Source organism: Hippocampus guttulatus, chromosome 4 (assembly GCF_054856545.1).
Source record: "Hippocampus guttulatus isolate MCC_2025c chromosome 4, RoL_Hgut_1.0, whole genome shotgun sequence".
Classification (NCBI taxonomy): Eukaryota; Metazoa; Chordata; class Actinopteri; order Syngnathiformes; family Syngnathidae; genus Hippocampus; species Hippocampus guttulatus.
In genome coordinates, this window is record NC_141264.1 from 16,288,705 (window position 1) to 16,308,980 (window position 20,276).

At 42.5% G+C, this 20,276-nt stretch overlaps 1 protein-coding gene across 1 annotated transcript; it reads right to left on the reverse strand.

The window, feature by feature from the left end:
- Positions 1-1,830: 1,830 nt before the first annotated feature.
- Positions 1,831-16,692, reverse strand: cbln1 (cerebellin 1 precursor). Its single transcript, XM_086110145.1, has 3 exons — positions 15,912-16,692; positions 14,518-14,637; positions 1,831-4,391 (listed from the first exon to the last, which is right to left on the reverse strand). Exons 1-3 carry the CDS (start codon positions 16,173-16,175, stop codon positions 4,194-4,196), a joined length of 582 nt encoding a protein of 193 aa, XP_085966271.1. The 5' UTR covers positions 16,176-16,692; the 3' UTR covers positions 1,831-4,193.
- Positions 16,693-20,276: the final 3,584 nt, after the last annotated feature.

A 20,276-nucleotide genomic window follows, 5' to 3' on the forward strand; every position in this document is an offset into this window, starting at 1 on the left:
TCATTCATAAATAACACTAAAGATTTCAATATATTAAAGAATATATTTATTTTAGAAAATCTGGGAAAGTTCACTTGCCTGTCTGATGAATGAAAACTGCAAAACATTGTTGACTAGTGTTATTAGATTATCAGTGGACTTGTATAACACACACAAATGTTTTTCATTCATACAACAGGAGTGCGTCTGCTGTTTCGTAAGAACTGTGATTTTTGCCATCGTCTGAAAGAGCATGTCCTGTTTATGCAATCCAGTACTATGCATGATGAATTCGTTACTTGGTTTTGTTTACGAGTAACATCACACCAGGGTGGTATTTCGACCACTGGTGTGTGCGTGTGTGTGACTGTGTGTTTGAATAAAAATAGGAGAGTGTTGTAAAGGTTGTGCGTGACTGTGCAAATGTTGGTAGAATGACAAGGATTGAGATGAAGGGAAAGACTTTTGGGACAAAGAGGTACAAATTCCAAACATGAATGGCATTAAGCACAATGTAAAGAATTTGAAGAAATGTGTGTGTGTGTGTGTGTGTGTGTGTGTGTGTGTGTGTGTGTGTGTGTGTGTGTGTGTGTGTGTGTGTGTGTGTGTGTGTGTGTGTGTGCGTGTGTGCGTGTGTGCGTGTGTGTCCTGACAAAAGGTTTTGCCAAAGTTTCTGTGGTTCCAGTCCCTAAAATAATCATCCCCTGTGTTGATGTCTCTGAGGTTGTGGAGCAAAATATAAGGAATAACACACTCACATGGGTGGACTGCGATACTGTGAATTGCTCAAGACGGCTGAATCTCAGTGTGCTTGCTACAATCCCATTCGAACCGGAGGTCTCTCGGCACATCGCCACAGACACACACACACACACACACGCGCGTGCGCGCGTTGGACAATCACAGTGTGGAAAGATGCATCGTCATTCAACACACAAGATGGTTCGTGCAGATTTTGGCTGGTTGCTTTAAGATACGGATGAACACCCCCTCCAAGTGTGAAATCAAGTTTACCCCTTAAAGTTAGGAGGGCCCTGTCACGGGCGCTGCGTCATCTGTCAAAAAAAAAAAAATCGCTGATGCACGTCGTCTTGTGTGAACATGTTATGCATCTTTTAAAAGCTGAGATTCTGGAGATTTGAATGGTACCCTACATGTTACAATTGTCAAATTTGAACCGAAGCTCTGGGAGACTTAAGCTTTGATCCCGTCGTGTTTTCAAGTCATTCTAAATCAAATTTCAAGGCAGATATTATGAAAGGAAATTAGTTGAACATTAGATTTGCCTTTTTCTTCTGTTTTCAAACATCCATAGTTCAGTGACAGGAGCACTTCCACAAATTCTTACTGTATGGGAAACATATTCATAGTGTGACATTTTGAATATTTCAAAAAAGGGCGACTTTAATAAAAACCCAATAAATTGTGTACTCACCCATTAACTTTGTCTCTTCACACGAACACAAAAGCCAGCTAACTTCCAATGCGCGTTCAACTCTTCTTGTATTATTAAGTTGTTGCTTTAGCCATATTGGAATGAGCAGCCATGGCTGCCATATGTTATCATTTCATTTGAGTTCCATGGCGGCCGTCACTGATTTTGTATTTTCCTGCACTCTTGCAGTAGCTTCAGTTTGCGCATTGGTTCCCCAAAATGGTTCAATGTATGCTACTGTATTTGAATAAAATGGTTGTTGTAATTGGCAGAAAGAGATGAAATGAATCGCATAGATTTCAGTGACACATTATAAGCAGCCAATTGCCAACACCAAAAATCTATTGTCTTAAAATAAGCATGCATTAAAGCTCTTCGTCTCAAATCCAAAACACAGCAAAAATAAAAGATGCCACTTGTGTTTAGAATCATTTTTAATTTGCGGAAACGGCATAAGACAATTTGCTGCGGCTTTTTTCTAGAGAACATCCATTCATCCCACTTAACCTGTTTTATGGTTGCAGGGCGCTGGAGCCAATCCCAACAAGTGGCAGGGTACACCCTGGACGGGTCGCCACTGAATCACAGGGCATTCTTTTAAATACATGAGCAAAGGTACATTTGGCTCAAAATATGTCACCCCTTTTGAGACCATGGTGTGACTACAGAAGGTTTCACTTGACATTTGTTTGTACAGTACAGTATGCGTACACTGGGCGACAGATTTTCAGGTTTTGCTCATTGGGCGAACTGTTTTTTAATTTTTTTTTTTTTTACCATTTGCAGTAGTTGTGCAGGAAGAATAGTCTGTTACTTCTCAACAACACATTTCCCCGAAAGCTCTAAATTCGAGTCCTCCAAACATTCAGTGAGCAATGACAAGCGACTTAAAAACAATAAGGAGATGAAGCTGTGTTTACAGAGCGAAGCCAGGGCTCGGAACGTAGACGGAGAGAGAAATTGAGGACAAGATGTTTAAAGGAGGATCTTCGGGAGGGACAAGTGGCGGCAACATAAGACATGAAGAACGAAGAGATGAAATAAAAAGAAGGAAGAGACGAGAAGGAGAAGGAGAAGGAAGGAAGGAAATGATGTTTGTGTTTTACTTTTTTTATTTCATTTTTTTTCCCTAGCACAAATTTTCCCCCCGGAGCTCATTAGTCTGGAGAGAAACAAACCACAAAACCTTAAAAACCAACAGAGTGGAGAGAGACAGCGGGAAAAGGGGGAAGCCTGAGGGAAAAAAAACAAAAACAAAAAAAGATGGCAAACAAGAGAACGCGGCAGTGGAGGGAGTCGGGAAGTGCGACGACAACTACAAGTGGACAAGAACATGACACAAAAAATGTTGACTGAATAAACTACCAGACCAGACAGTGAAATAGATTAAAGAAAAATAAAATAACATTTACATTTTATTGATGTCAGAGCAATTAAAAGATCAAAACAGTCAATAATAAATCCATTTGATTGAGTGATAAATCAGAATTTTTAAGGTCTAAATATTCACATGTAATTTACAGCCAAGATAATAATATAATAATAATAATAATAATAGCATTTTATCTTCTGATAATATACTGTAACACTGTATGTATGTAGCATCTGAGCTTTTTAGCCACAACTTAGTTTGACCCCCCCACCCCAAAAAAAAACAAGAAGCAAATTTTCTTGTCATCAGAAGAGCAGAACAGCAGCCCAGTTTCCCCACACAAAATCACTAGAAGTTCCCCTTATAATCATTTTTTTTCTTCGATATAACACTGAAATACAGAATATACAGACATTATAGTCATCAACCGGATTCGATTTAAGGTGTGGGTATTATTGTTATCATCATCATAGTCGCGGTAGAAACTGTGGCTCGGATCTATGATATAACCTCATGTATGTACGACATATTGTTTCTTTTGAGTGTCTCAGAGTCCCAAGTCTGACGTTGAAGTAAAGCAAGGATTAGTCCGTGCTAGGAGGCAAACGAATACAGCAGCAGATAAAAGTACACGTGGGGGAAGGTTTGGAGGAGGATGAGATGGACCGCTCATGGAGGAGAAATGGGGGGGGGGGGCTTCTGGGGGTGGGTCACAGAGAAGTCAAACGAAACGGCAGCTTTCAGAGACAGGAAAAAAAAGAAAACAAAGCAAGAAAAGCAGCACTGTTCAAAATGCCCTCCGCCTCATGTGCTTTGCCGCAGTTTTGAAGCCCGTTGCAGAATCATGATTATTAGTGGTGATATTTGCGCAAAAAAAAAAAATCGGTTGATTAACAGTTCCCATGTAAACTTGGCATTTGGAGGTGTTGTTGCTGTCGCTTGCTGCCTGATGGGGTGGTGGTGGATTTGGGGAGTCTTCTGGAGAAGATGCGGTCAAAGGACTTAACGCAGCTGACTAAAGCTTCTTAAAGAAGAAAGATGGACATTTTCATGTTTGCTCCAAAATCAGAGCAATTTCCCCCCAAAAACTAGATGGGCTGAACTATGAAAGAAACATTCCTCAAAGTAGTCGATGGAATGAAGGGACTGAAGGGCTGCCACTCTACACTAACGTTATATGTATTGGATGGAGCAGAGAACAAAAAAAAAAAATTGGGGCCATCCACAGATCAACACTAGGAGGAATAGATGGATGAAAGAATGAAGGGAAGAGAACAGCAGCATCCCAAACAGAAGTTCATTGTCAACTCGTTTTCTCTTGCCCGCGCAGCGCCATCTCGTTTGCACTTCCCACCAACAACCGGCTCCTTCTCCTCCTCCTCCTTTTCACTGCCCTGCTCCACTTCTCTACACGGGGAACACCAGGAAGCCGGAGAAGGTGGAGTATTTCCATCCTCCCATCAAATTTCCTCTCTCCAGTTTGAGGTAGGCCCGGTCTCCTTTTTCCATCTGGATCAGAACGCCATTGCTGGCCGCCTCGCGGGTCACATCCTGGTCGCCAGCAAAGGCTGAGATGACGGGCCAGCCGTTGTGCATGAGGCTCACCTGGACAACAGACAGATGGAAACGGATTCACAAATAGAGCACGGAAGTCAAGGACCCACCTGAATATAGCGAACGCCTAACACGCAAATCGTTCGACGTTTTAAAACAAACGAGTGTCTATTTCGTGGAATTGATCTGACTTCGAAATCCGAGACAAGACCAAAACCCTTAAAAAGTGCTCTCGAGACCGATCTTGAGACCAAGACCTCTCTCGAGAACGCTAGCAATAACAGATCATGGTGTGGGTGAACACCACTTTTTAGAAATACAATCGAAAACATAAATTTATATCATTAACATCCCAGTATTGTTAGTGATGAAACACAATGAGAGCATATGGTAGCAGACGTTTAAAAGTCAACAAGGCTATGGGTGCAACACACACACACACACACACACACATACACACATACACGCATACACACACTGGTCAATGGCTCGAGGAAATGAATGTATTTCGAAGTTCCTACAGTCTTGAAGCAAACAAGCTGTCAGAAATATTTCAGGACTAGACTCTGCTTTTGCCCCGCAAGTGATCGCTTTGGAAATTAGTGCACTTTCTGGATCTTGTCTGTTGTCTGTTCATGCACCGGGATGGATTTTTCACGTCAGTGCCATCTTGATGTCGTCTACGTCTTTAAAAACGGGTCTCTGCGAGGACTCCCTTGAGCTTGGGGAAGAAGAAGAAAAAAAAAACGAATTTCACAGAGCCATGTCAAGTGAGTGGAGAGGTTGCTCCAGCTCGGCTGTGTTCCTCTTGGCCAGGAATTGTTGTCATGGTGGTTGATTGTCATGAAGAGGAAGACTTGTTAAAAAAAAAATAAATACTAATAATAAATAGCATTTTTATTTTTAAAAATATATTTTCCGACCCCAGTCCTGGGATTTTCTGACTCACCTCGTGCACGGTTGGACTGATATGGTATAGCAAAGGTTGTTAACTCTTTCATTCCACAAGACGTACCTGTATGTCTTTTTAAAATTACGCCCCGCCTACCAATGACGTACTTGTACGTCTAAGTCTGTATTTTTTTGCGTCATACAGAGGAGGAGGGTCTGATGCAATCTGTGAATGAGAATAAGTCGTTTGCATTGCAAATCATGTAAAAATGCGACCAGTAGGTGGCTGTGGTGCCTCACGTGCTTGAAATGCATGCTTTTACAAAAAGCTCTTTTTCTCCATTTTTTTTGCCCAGGAATCGACATTTTCATGAAACTTAGCCATTTTGTAATGCCGATTGCTGCAGAATGGAAAAAGATAGATGCGATTATTTTTTTTCTGCTGGAAGAAGAAAGTCCCAACTTTATTTTGGTAGGCTCCATGTTTATATAGCATTAGAACCAAATATTCTGTGGGCCTTGCAAGATCAGTCAAAATCCAGTAAAACGCTGGGATTGACGGGGTTGCTCCAGTGAAAATGGCTGTGATTGAATGAGTTAATAGGGTGTCGACGATTCATTTTGTGGTGATATTTTTTTTTCTCACAATTAAAAATGTCTTCCATGTGTTTTTCTTATATCTGCTTCACAGGATCATGAATTGTCATCGTCATTTGTTTTACATTATTTGCAACAGTCACACTCCATGACATACGGCGCTAAGGTTAGTCCAATAAAATCCACACAGGTGTACCATGTGTGTGTACATAATGTAGTGCCAGTGCAGTACTAGTAACTGTTCGAACAACAAAAGTTGCTTCACCCGAACAAAAATCAAAATGCTTGGTGGAGTTAAAGGATTTGAAACTTCGCTAAATCAACGGGTGCGGCATAACCATAAACATCACACCATAATTATACACTTATACATCACTCCACCTCCTGATGCACAAGCGTGTATGTGTATGTGTGTGTGTGTGTGTGTGTGTGTGTGGGCAGGATGAAGAGAGTGGAGAGCTCTTTTGGTCCGCCACTCCTCTTTAATGGGCAACTCGCTTAATGGTGACTCAGAGTCAGAGCACACGTGTGAGAACAAGTGTTAGTATGTTGCATTGAATAATTACATGAATACACTCAGACGCTACTTGAACTCCTGTTTTCATTATATCAGGATGGCGACGTGCCATAGGTCAACGTGGGGGGGATGTGTAATTTCTAGTGCTGAAACCAATAAAATACAGTATTCATTGAGGATATCACAAAGAACTGCGCTCACTTTTAATATATGCACACAATGTATGTTTAATATATTTTATACATTGCGCTTATGCTTTAGGATGCAATCCACGCTTCATGTACTTATTTTTTTTGCCACATTTGTTCCACTTCAAGTTCTTGTTTCCAGCGAGTTAGCCCACTTTCCCGTGTGTCCTTCCAACACTCCTCCACTTAATGCGCAGTACATGCTTACCAGCCATATTATATCTGAGAAACATGACACCGGCCCTACGTGGGTTTTCTCCGGCTATTCTCCGGTTTCCTCCCACATTCCAACAACATGCATGGGAGCTTAATGGAGCACTCTAAATTGTGCCTAGGTGTGGGCGTGAATAGTTTTTAGTTGCTGTGTGCCCTGCGATTGGCTGGCAACCAGTTCAGGTTGTACCCACTTTGTGCTCTGAGACAGCTGGGATCGGCCCCAATGCAGGTTCCCATGCAAAGATCAGCTCAAATGGAGTTGTTAAATCTCTATTGAATGGCATTGTATGATTCTTAATCAATAAAACTTTTTTTTAAAGATGTTGAGATCTGTTCAGTTCTTTGTGATCCAAAGAGAACTTTGAACATGCTATGTTGGCCAAGAGTCTAGTTCAAAACTGCTCTTCACACCTGTATTATGTACAAGTTGCGGACCGATCCAGTTATTTGTGGCATACTGCAATAATTTTGATGTAAATATTATTGACTCAGCTGCCACTTACTTTGATGGAGACCTTAAGGAGTCACTTATCAAATAGTTCTGTTCCTTTATCTAGAATGTTGAGGTGACCTCAGCAATTAGATGCAATCAGGGCATTACTGTACATAGAACATAACCAACGGTGTCAAATAACCCTTATTAACCCCTTGATATGATTGTGCCGGACATTCACCCTTGAGGACACACACTAGCACATACACTCCCATGAAGAGTGTACTACACTCTCCTCGCCTTACCTCAATTACCAGGCATAAAAATAAAAGCATGATAAGAGGACTGCACATTGTTCAGGCCTAAATTGACCCGCATTCATTATGCATAAGCATCAATTAAGTGCCTTATTATGGAGCAAGAGGCAATAACCGACCAAGTGCAACAAAGGGGATGCAGGAAGCCAACGATTAAAAGAAGACAGAAAAAAGAAATTGGAAGCCAAATATGAAAGGTGGAAGCGCTGAGAGGCCGCAAATATAAAACACAACATGCGAGTCTTTTAGGACAAAAAAATAAAAAATAAAAAAATCTCTGATTAAGTGTAAAATATTGACACTGGCTGCTTTTGGTCATCTCTACTGTGTATTTATATAGTGGATTTTGCATTCAAAAATGATTGCTGTTCTAATTATTATTACTGATGATATAGTGATTAATTATCATTCCAATCTGGGCTCTGGTGTGGAATTTGCATATTCACGTTTCAAAAACATGCACATTCAGTTTTTTTTTCAGGTTTGGTTTCGGTTGGAGCAAACACAAGCGCAGTTGATTCACTGGTGTGAGAAGCCAGCTGAGCCGCGGAATGCTCAAAAGAAGTAGGGTGAGAAGGCTTCGGAAGGTGGTCTCCGCCTGCTCGCAAGTGACCTCCGGTTCAATGTTTGAAAGCCGCATGGACCAATGAAAGCAGATAGTGAAAGAAAATCACAAATGTTGATACGTCAAGTTGTCAGAAGCACTGTTGCTTATATCAGTCTGTGGTAACTAGCAACGGCCAGTGAACAGATTCCCTTGAAGTCATTAGTGCATAACTTTCTCAACTGTTAGACTTGTTACCATCATGAAAAATAGTAAATATGAGTATAAACGCCATCCGCAGTCCAAAAGCGTATTTTTCAATATTTTATGTTTGTACATAATTTGTTTCATAGCAAGAATTTGTTGAGGACCTGCGTTATAAAAGTGGACAAATTATTGTGTTGGAACCCTCCATCGTTTGTCAAGGGAGGTCATGTAAATAAGTGTGAAAAAGTGGAGAAATTGAAACATCACAAACCCAACTTATTGGTGTGTATAATATGTACTGCCAAATTGCAAATGCTATCGAGGGTTAAGACAATGTTCTGAACTTCTGTTTCCATTCTTCAGGCCACATAGGTTTCTACACTATATTGATTTATTTTGTACACTGTATGATTTATTTTGGCATGTTCTTAATGTTTCAGATATCCTAAAAAGATGACAAATGTACAATAAACCCCCGCCTCCATCCCAGAGGTCACATTCCTGACCACCCAAGCTATAACTGAAACACACGACAGACAGATGACCGAATAGCAAAAATCCGCATACTGTATAATTGATGTCCACTGAAGTGCACTGGCAAGGAGGCGGGGGTGTTAAAGATATGTAAACACTCCTTTGGCATGTATCGAAATCATTTATGACACTTGTTTTTTTTAAGGCCTTCAAATACAGGCAAAATATAACAAACATTTTAAATATTTAAAAACAATGAGAGCACGAGCAAGGGATCACACAAAAATATCGTACAAAGAATACCAGCAAAGGGGCGGCACAACGGTCGACTGGTTAGCACGCCTGCCTCACAACGCGGAGGTGCAAAGTTCTGGCCTTCCTGTGTGGAGTCTCCCCGTGCCTGTGTGGGTTTTCTCCGGGTACTCCGGTTTCCTCCCACATTCCAAAGACATGCGTGCTGGATTAATGGAACACTCTAAATTATTCCAAGGTATGATTGTGAATGCGAGTGGTTGTTCTTCTGTGTTTGCCCTGCGATTGGCCGGCAACCAGTTCAGGGTGTACCCCGCTTACTGCCCCAACTCAGCTGGGATAGACTCCAGCAGGCCCGTGACCTTCGTGAGGATAAGCGGGTTGGAAAATGGATGAATGGAAGAATACCACAAAGTGGCAAATTCTTTGGTGCAGACCAGAACAGCAAGTGTTCACAGAGCCTTGATTCTCCAGCAGAGCCACGTGGAGCTTGAGTCCCACACACATTTTCATAGGCGCCGACATTAAACTCTGAGATTTGATGCTGACGCTAAATTCTGAGTCATTACTTTCCGACGTCTTCAGTTTCAAACTGCGCGTTTTCCAATCGTGCTTTATTAGCAATTGCCTTTCTGGCCAATGGCTAGCACAATGGCCTTCCTCCGAGTTGTGTCGTGCGGCTGCATTTCCCCCAGGTTAGCACATTATAGGTTGTTATGTGAATGGAAAAAAATCAACAAAATAGTTCCAGCTTCAAACCCCACAGCGAGTCTCTTTGTATTTTTCGAACAGATGCTCCCCAAATTGCGTTAAAAAGCGCACAGCTGAAATAAAAACAAGAATAAGAACATCTGTTGTTAGCTCTTAAGATGGGTACACATACAGGAAAGCCACGGTGGTACTTCATTTCACGCTCTAGCTAGAAAATCTGCATTTTTTAATTGAAAACAAGTGTACAAAAAATATACATTCAGGTACTGGCTGATTCATGTTTGTAACCAATTTCCATCCCTCTCACCCAGGATTTCTCTTGCACGATACTAGTTGAGGTTGACGTTGCTTGTAAGAAAGCAGAACGTACAAAAATAAAAAAAGCTTTGTAAGAAGCCCCTGGCTCACATACGTGTGAAGGATAGCTAAATAGTTTTGCCCTCGAGCTCATATATGGCTTTTTAGATTTTTGGTTATCCAGAGCAACAGAGTCAGTTGTGACAATGTTGACTTTCTTTTGACGGTTGTCAAAGACTTTTAATGTATGACCACCGGTGGCCACCTTCTTTAGTATATGAATTAATAATGCACCAAAGGTATTTGCCAAACGCCAAAAGTAGAAGGTATGGAAAAAGAAGTAGTAGTCATGGCAACTAACGTGTGATGCATCGCTAGTTTAGCATGCAACTCCCTGACGCTACAACGAGAATTGACAGCAGCAAAAGGCACAATAATTGAGCAGGATTCGACCACATTGCAATGCAAGATTCTAGTTAAAGTAAGCCATTTTCAATTTAAAAGGAAAAGTTTTCTGTGGTTGGAAGAGGAGGTTTTATCCTTGTTTGCGTCTTTCAACCCGGTGTACGTTCAGAAATTCACTCTGAGGCCCTAACACACACTGCGAGTGTGTGTGCTCGGAGAGACAGAGCGCTCTCCGCTCGCGTTAAATTCGGAACGCAGCCAATCAGCAGCTCGTGATTGAACAGTTTCCATTTGTACAGTTCTATCTCCGGAACCCCCTTCACCAGTTCTTAGTTCTAGACCCTGCTCGTTGCCTTTTCATGCGACCGCCCAACTGTGTAATTTGGCCTCATTTGTTTATTTGCTCAATATGTACATGTGACACAAATGCAGGCTGGACAGTTAAAGCCGAGCGTGGAAGTCGTCAGCTGCTGCTGAAGTTTATTACAGAAGCAATTGTTGAGCTGATGCCACCACACATACACACATAATGAGCTTAAGGAAGGAAGCCGCAACAGCAGTCTAAGTGCACACATTGGATAGAAATGTCCCACTCCAGTGAGTTCTGTCTGAAAGGACTGGGCTCCACCATTTGCCACTTGCTGTTGACTGAAAGTGACATCACAGTTGCTCAAGGTTCCGGTAGCAGCCAATCATTGCTCAGCTTCAGAAAACATCTTACTGTAAAGAAAATTTGGGGTTTGACTTCCCCTTTCAAGCCACTCCAGCCACTTTAGCTTAGCATTGCTTCCTGTCTGTCTCATTGCTAAGCGCTGAGCAGTTATGAGTGTGAGGACTGATTGTAGGACAGCAGCTATCGAATATTTTGGCATTCGGATAGCCAACTGAAAATTCTAATGAATAATCCAGTATTTGGATAAACAAACAATTTTTTTTTGCTTGATTCCAATTACACAAAAGAAAAAAATAATAAACTAATTTCTGCTCAAAAATAAATGGCCAACTGGTTTTCATTTTTAGATAATCAACACATTTGACTTGAATTTAAAGTGCGATTAACAGCGCATCTCTTCTCTATCACAATCTCTTCTCGTGTTTTGGACTATTGTCAGGCCACCCTCTATGTGGAAAGACGAAGTAACCTCACCATGCTGTGCTGATTTTCGGATACAGTAGAAATGCTTGGGAAAAAAATGTGACCTGTCAGGCAGCCGATGGGAGTGAAAAAGAAGAGTCTATGGACTCCAGTGTCATGGCCGTCATGAATCCTGTGCGGCGCATGGCGTGAATCTGATGTTGATAATTTTGCAGATCTCTGAGTGGGAGGGCTGCGCCACTGTGGTAGTGGTCACAGCCGACATCAATCATGGCTAATCAAAGTGGATCCTCTCACTACCTTCAAATGCGGCGTGGGAGTCAAACACTAACGTTGACAGATGGCAGAAACACACCTGCACCTTAAAGTGGGACTTGGAGACCACCGCAGACCACTGATTGGTCATGCCCACCCATTAAATGAAATGCATCGTTAGATCAGTTGTCTACCCTACGCTGGTGTTAGACATGCTCTGAGCAGGCGTAAGGTTTGGATTGACTTTCTGCAAACAGATTGTCATCCCGCCGGATGAATCCCCAAGACTCTCTTTCTGCTGTGCCGGCTCGCCATGTTTGGAGAAGGCCGGTCTGCGAAATTGTCAAAAGTGCAGCAAACCTTGCATTGACATGAAAATCAGGACCAGGCCAGTATTCTGGCAAAGTTGGAGTAAAGTATCACAGATTATTTATGTGCCCTGCATGAGTACCACCAGGGTTGCCGGCATGTTATTGTACAGATGCTGACCCGAAATGTGTTTAGTCCAGGAAAAAGAGTGCTTTTATCAACTTCGTTTGAAACTCTTTCACTGCCAATGACATATTTTGTGTTTTTAAGAATCCGGACATTCAATCCTAGGTGAATGAGTTTTAATTTCAGGCAAAAAAGAAAAAAAAACAGTGTTAAGTCAATATTTTCTGATCTCTGTCATCCTCGATGAAAGCAGACTGATTATCTTTGTGTTGAATGAAAATAAAACATTTGATTTTACAGTACTTTGGGAAAACAACTTTTTTGCATGTTTTCCGACATGCTACGCCCCATGAATCATCATAAATGTGTGTTCTGTACGATCAATTTGAAATAATATCCTGTTTTTCAATAAAAGCATGTCAATGAAAACGTTTTTAAAAACAAATCTGATTCATCGATCAATCGACAAAATAATCAACAGATTGATCGCCGATAAAAAATAAAATATTGCATTTTAGGAAACCACCAAATTATAAGAACCTCAAATCTAATCGCAAAAGAGGTGTCGCTTGGGCCGTGTTATCTGTCATGCGTCAGATGACTGGTTTCTGATTGAAAATACATAAATAAGAATAAAGTGCGTTACTTTGCAAGTAAGTGAATTGATTCACTGAGGCAAAACGAATACGCAACACAACCTGATCCCTCACAATTAATCAAAATAAGCAGTTTAATTGCACTGGAAAAGTGTCTTATGATCAACGCTTCCTCAGACTTTCATCCTGATTGTCCCCGCAAAGCATCTTTTCCCTTTCCTTCGTGACCGTCGTTCCCTTTTATTCCTCTCCTAGCCCGTTCATTACTTTTCCCGTCCATCCACGCGGGTTCGTTTTCACCTTTCCCTTCTGCCACCTTCCTTTTCATGCGGCCTCGCTGCCTTCCCTTCATGCTTTGTAACGTGTGTTTTTCATCTGCTGCCTCGCATTTCTTGCGCGCGTCGCAACAACTGCCTCTCAGGCAATTAAACAGCGGGAGTTTTCAGCACGCCGGGTAGCGGGAATGGATGGGAGGAACTTCGACACCTGTTCTGTATTTGGAAAGCAAGTTGAAATCACTCTGTTTTCCTCATTTCAATATCTTCTGCACCGTTTGACTAACTTGATGACTTTCACAGCAACGCACCTCACATTTGTCACCTCCAGTTTTGTTTTGTGCACGTAGCCAGACAACAATAACCCGCTCCAAATGTTTCCCGCCTTCCTCGCTGTTGCCGCAGCTATGCCGCGGTAATTAATTTGGGACTCCAATAATAGCGTCTAAGTAGCAACACGTAACGGCAAAACTCCAGGGAGCCCACAGCATAATTACACAACAGTTTAATTTGCAAAGAACACATTGTAACTAACACTCATTATGCACGTCTTTAATACAGGGAACGGGGGTGAGGGGTTGCTCAAACATTTCCTATCACTTGACACATCAAAAGAATCAAAAAAGGCAGCAGGGCGCATGCGGTGGAAGTGAGTTGTAAGTGGGACGAAGGGAAGGTGGTTTTGCAAGGGTGTGGTTCCCGAACTGTCTACCCCGAAACCTTTTGTCATAGCGTGAGTACCCCCTAACTCGTACGGCTTGATGAGTCTCCAAAAGTGGAACGGAACACAACCGATTATAACATGAAAATCTTTTTCTTTTGTTTCCTAAATGTGAACACTTAATTCTCAGGCATTGTCTTCTTTTTAATTCAAACATAAATATATTTCAAAATATATATGACTTCGATTGAAGAATGAACCTGACTTTTGCTGGATATACTCTTGTCACACTGACCACCAAAAAGTGGCGCTCCTTTGAAGAAGTCCGCTTAAAGCCTTTCAGGGACAGCGCTTACAACAGTGGGCAGCTTATCATGTTATCAGGTGACAGGGTGCATGAAAGGGTTCACGTCACACTTGGGTTGACATGCGGCTGTTGTCATTTCCATGGTACTTGTTTCCAGGTACTCCCTGCAATATGCTCACGTACCCCCAGGGGGACGCGTACCCCTAATTGGGTATTAACAGACCAGCAAATAGATATTTCTTTACTGTAAATTCAAAGCCGTGCGGCGTGGAATCTCACTATTTGAATACCGCAACAAAGAAGTGGAGGGAATATGTGCTGTCCGTGGTGCTGAAGTTGTAGCGGCTGCAGTATTGCGCTTACAGGCACCCCATTTGATTGTGACTCTGTGCATGTTTGGATTCTAACCATCATCTGTTGATGCCCACCCATTTTTTGTTCTCACTGGAGAAATAAGATGCGTGCAGACACACACACACACACACACACACATACACACTAACCTGTATTGTTTGGCGGTTGTAGACTTTCACTACATGGAAGTTAAAACTGTAAATCCCTTTTCGCGGAGCGATGAAATTACTCCTCTCCTCGTCGAAATTCTTCCCGACGTTTACGAGAACCTGACAGAGGAGAAATAATCAAGTTAGGTTGTCGACGTGGGATTCAATTAGTTGATGCAATTTGACGTTAGGGTGCGGCAAACGATGACAAGGTGTGAGGTTTTCGCTGACACCCACACACAACATTTCTGCTCTTATTTGTCTTCCTGTTGTTTCATAAACTGACCATTTTTTCCAAGTTACAAGGAATCCAATCAAGCCTATGACTAATGAAACAACATGATTTAAATGGCCACTTCCAGCCGGCGCAAAAATGCGCATCTTGCCTCACCGTGTTCAGATTCCACCAATGAATCCAAAAAACTGGATTCCTTTATCTGCCCCTTTTTGCCACTTAACTTTATAGGACAGGAAAAAAAAAAGACTCAAATCATCTTCCCAATGAAATTTCAATTATGCATCTCTGCAGCCAAATGTCTGGTTTAATGGAATAGATGGAAGCGGACCGTGGCGGGTAATTGAGCGGCAGTTTGAATGAAAATTAACCTTTCTGGCAAGCAAGTAGGACCTCGCCCCCGTGACCTGCAGTCACTAAATTATTTGATGACATGTCAGATCACATAGCCAATATCATCTTGAAAAGCCAAAATCTGAAAAAGGCATTTTTTTTTTAATGTCAGACTTCCATTAGCTTGAAAAAGGATTGGATCACACACGCTTCACTTGGATTGTGCATCTGACCATTAGACTACCAGACTGGCACGACTGGAAGTTGCTGATTTGTCCTTCCAGCAACTCAGTCTGACCTGAATATTTTTGTTTGTTTTGTTTTTACAACACCTTTTTTCAAACGCATGGAACAGTTCATATTTCAGCAACCGTCGCTTATTTGTTAGGGTGTGTGCTTTGGACCCACATTTTTTACGTTCAGTCCTCCTGTGGACAGATGTGTGATGTGCCCTTGAGCAAGGCACCGTCGACACCCTCCCAACTCTGCAGCACAGCTTGTGCAGAATGTAAATTGGGTTTCCCGATGAGGGATGACAGTCAGTATAAAAATACTACAGCTGTGTTTTTACCTGCAGAAGCAGTCCTGATGTAAGGTCACTATTTTCATAGACATTATTAATCAAATGAATAAACACATTAACCTGACATGGAATTGTTAACTCACGACTCAGTATTTGGTCTTCAACATTTTTAACACAAACGCCACACTTTTCTTCTGCCTTGTCAGACATTAAATCTCCACTTGATCTCAACAGCACATTCATGAGGTTACCTTGGTTATAAAGCGGCACTTTCAATCTGAAAAGCAAGTGTTTGTTCCCTACCCGATCAAAGTAGATGACCATGGTCCGGTTGCTCATTTCCGAAGGTTCGTGGTTGGTGTTTCGGACGGCCGAGAAGGCAACTTTGGCGCTGCCGGAGCGCACCGAGATGCCCAGCGCGGTGCCCGTCGGGTCCGACGTCGGGTTGGAGTCGCACACCACCAGGCACTTCCCCTCCAGGACGATCGGTTCCGTCTCGTTCTGAGCGCGGCTCGGGTTGGGGCTTGCCGCGAGCCACACGGCACTCAGCAGGCAAAACGCCAACATACCCACGATCACAAGCGACGACTTGGGCTTTTTAGTCCACTTTGAAACGTCAAATACGGCGGCGAGAGTGTCCCCAGCGTTGGCCCAAAGTGACGCAAACTCTGCCGGGAGTTGGCGAACACGCTTGCTCTGGAAATTGAGTTGGCGGCAGGCGCTTAGCTCCTCTCCTTTCTTTCTCAAGTTCCACCAAGTCCAGCTCGACTTGACACTGGGAATCCGTCGTCCTTTCTTTTCTTTTTTTTTTTTCCTTTTTCACTTCTTTGCAGCTTTTCACTGATTTGCCGGACAGTAGAGGAGTGTGTCGCACGGCGCGGCGGGGCCGTGGTGTGTGCACGCGGAAGAAGCAGTCATAGCGCGCGGAGAGACGCTGTAGGTTGGCCAATGGGTGGGTGGCGGTGGGGGGCGAGCGCTTCGTCTGGCTCGCTCGCGCGCGCGCGCGACTGAATTATTGATACGTCACATAGGAGAGTTTCAAACACAAAGGGCTCCGGAGGAAGAGACGCGACGACGCAGCTCGAGATGCTAACGCCTTGCTTTTACTTTTTTTTCTTCTTTTCTCCCTCAACCGCAGAGTTGGCCCTCCCTCCGGGCACGTGGAACCATCATCGGATTAGCGCGTGCGCGTCCCACCTATTTTCCAATCGCCTCGACCCCCATGATCCCCGCCCCTCCTGCACTTCAGGCATCTCTCTCTCTCTCTCTCTCTCTCTCTCAATTTCTCACTCGCTCGCTTTCTCTCCCTCCATCGTCGGTGGGCAGGTGGCACGTTTCAATTTTGAAACGAATACAGTGCATGGGCCAGGAAAATGCGTATGAAACATTTGACCAATACAAAATAATTCATGACATGTCAGAAGCTGAGCAACATTGTGTTTGTTTATTAACAAGATGTATGGCTCAGCGCAAGCTCGTTTACTTTTTCTTACTTATGGTATAAAAGCGCAATATTTGAACCGTAGAAATCATCGGATAATAATACGTAATTGCCTCTGCACCAGGCTAGTATGGCTTTTAATGTTTAACTTTAATATTTACTTTGTAGGCATTACGGTGGTCGACTGGTTAACACGCCGGCCTCACAGTCAGGGGCGGTTCTGGATCAATTTCACTGAGGGGGCCGGGCTGGGGCCAGGGGTTTTGATGGGGGGGCACATTCAACCCAGGGCTAAAAAGACAGATTCGAAATCTTATTTGACTTTTTATTTCTTCAGGCTTTGAAATTGTAGTCATAACATTACAGTGATGTGAAAAAAACAGTATTAGGAGGGCTAAAATGTCTGCAAGCGTAACAATACGTCTGTTGAGAATATTCAAGCCAGGGGATGATATGGTACCAGCCTGCCGGGGACAAAAAAGCAAGTAAGCAAGTATGCTAGATGTTTTACATGCATATAATTATCCAAATTTTAAAAGGCAATGTCTTATATATTGATGTTGAGGTGTGCGCTTCGTCGGATGTATTTGGGAGAATAACGACGAGAGATGAATTTACTTGTTAGACTCACACACGTGGCATGTTTTATTTGCCGTCTACACAGAGAGCAGCCGCTTCTCATCTCCATCGAACAGGAAGAAGAAAAAAAAATATTTCGCGCCGAGCACAGACCGGATATGGCGCAGTTTCTTGGGTTGCCAGATCCGTTCAAAATAAAGAACACATCATTACAGAAATGAGGATACATGTCATTATTTCTTAACACCCCCACTTATACTCAGTTTGCTGTAATGTAAACAAAATTAAATGCACCAAAGTAGAAAACAATGTGGACCCTGTCTCACACATTTCAAATCCCAAAAACAATAGGTGCAAACGCAATCAGCTTTAACTTGGTGGCTGGCTTAGTCATAATGTCAGCAACCATAGCTTCAGTAGGACAGTATACCAAATTTATTTTACCCTCATTAACTGTGGACCTGATAAAGTGGTACTTTATGTCCACATGCTTACACCTCTGTCTATGAACAGGATTTTTAGCAAGGGCAATTGTCCCCTAGTTGTCCTCGTACACCGTTGTTTTTGTGTATTGGTAATTGTCAATAGCCTCTAGCAGCTGTTCTAGATACAAGCACTCTTGTATTGTTGAAGCTAGAGCCATATATTCCGCTTCGCAGGTGGAAAGTGCAACTGTAGGCTGCTTCTTAGTTTTCCAGGAAACTAAAGAGCTGTTTTTACTGAGACTAACACAATATCCTGTGGTACTGCGCCTGTCATTGGAGTCAGATGCCCAATCTGCATCGCTGTATGCCTTAATGCCTAACTCCTCATTCTCATCTCTTTTGAAATTCAAACCTTTGTTGGAGGTGCCTTTTAGGTATCTTAACACATGTTTCACAGTAACCCACTGCTCCTCTGTCGGCTCTGCAAAATACTGTGACAACCTGCTTACAACAAAGCTTAAATCTGGTCTGGCACAAGTGGTCAAATAGATTAGGCTACCTACTGCTTCTCTGTAGGTTCTGACATCACTCATTTTCACTGCATCATTTGAATATTCCAGCTTTTGTTCACAGGGTGTTTTTCGTACTTTACAGTCTTGCATATTGAAACGCTCTAATATCTTGTTGACGTATTTCTCCTGTGACATTTTTACACATCCATCAGACTGATTGAAATCGATACCTAGAAAATGCTTGAGTGTGCCAAGATCTTTCATTTTGAACTTTACAGAAAGCATCTCTTTCACGTCTTTCAAAATCATTTCATTGCTGGCCGCGATAATCAAATCATCGACCCATATGATTATGATCACCTTGTCACTTTTTGACTCTTTGGTATAGATACAATGGTCGGCTGGGTTTTGCTTGTACTCATTATCTGTTAAATAGTCATGTAGAACTCTATTCCAGTTGCGTCCAGATTGTTTGAGACCATAAAGTGATTTTTGTAGTTTGTACACTAGTCCATCATCTTTCTCTTCAAAACCTTCTGGAGGGTTCATGTAGATGTCATAGTCCAATGGCGCGTGTAAGTACGCTGTGCTCACGTCCATTTGGTGAAGGAGTAAATTCTCCTGAGCTGCTTTTTGTAGCACCACTCTTACACTTGTTAGATTTGCAGTTGGTGAAAACGTCTCTCCATAGTCTATGTCCTTCAACTGGCTGTAGCCCTTTGCCACAAACCGAGCTTTGTACTTGTCTTTTCCATCCAAATCACATTTGATCGAGTATACCCATTTACCCCCCACTGTTTTCTTGCCCACTGGTAGGGTTGCTAGGGTAAACGTTTTGTTGTCATTTAACGACCGGATCTCCTCATCCATAGCCTTTACCCATTCTTTAGAATTAGTCGACCTCATAGCCTCTGTATATGTTTGTGGAACACCACACACTGCTCTGTAGCAATAGTCCACTGTGGTGTGTGTCGCATCGTTATCATTACATTCATCCACAAAATCATCTAAGTGTCTAGGTTTCTTTCTCTCTCTTGTAGGATATCTTCTACTTTCAGGTTCATCTCCTGTGTCACTCTGTTGTGTGAGGCTATTATCATTTGATGCCATTTCTGTACCTGGACTATCATTTTGTACATCCCTGTTGTGTACACTTGGCTTTCGAGTACTCTCTACTTTCTTATTGTTTTCTTGAATGAGCTCACGAGTTCGAGGCTGCCTCATGTCATAATCTGTGTTTGGATCTGTCTCATTTGTCTGTGTCTGTTTCTCAACAGCTGCCTTGTTCACAAATTTCACAAGCCTGTGTTTTGATACTCTGTTTGTGTCTGGATTATATACCAAGTAAGATGGGCTATATTTATCGAATCCCACAAAAAGTCCGTGGTCACATTTAGAATCCAGCTTTCCTTTGTCGTGTTTGTATGTGTAACATGTAGACCCAAATTTTTGCAGTTTGGATACATTAGGTCTCTTTCCGCTTAACATCTGATAAGGGGTCTGCCCTGTACGTCTGCTAAAGCATCTGTTGCGTATATGCGCTGCCATTTGTATTGCATAGTGCCAAAGCTCTCTTGGTAGCTTACTTTCAACTAACATACATTTTCCCATCTCAAAAAGAGTACGCCAGCCCCTCTCCGCTGTCCCATTCTGGTGGGGTGAATAGGGAGCTGATGTCTCATGTCTGATTTTGTTTTCCCTCATCAATGTT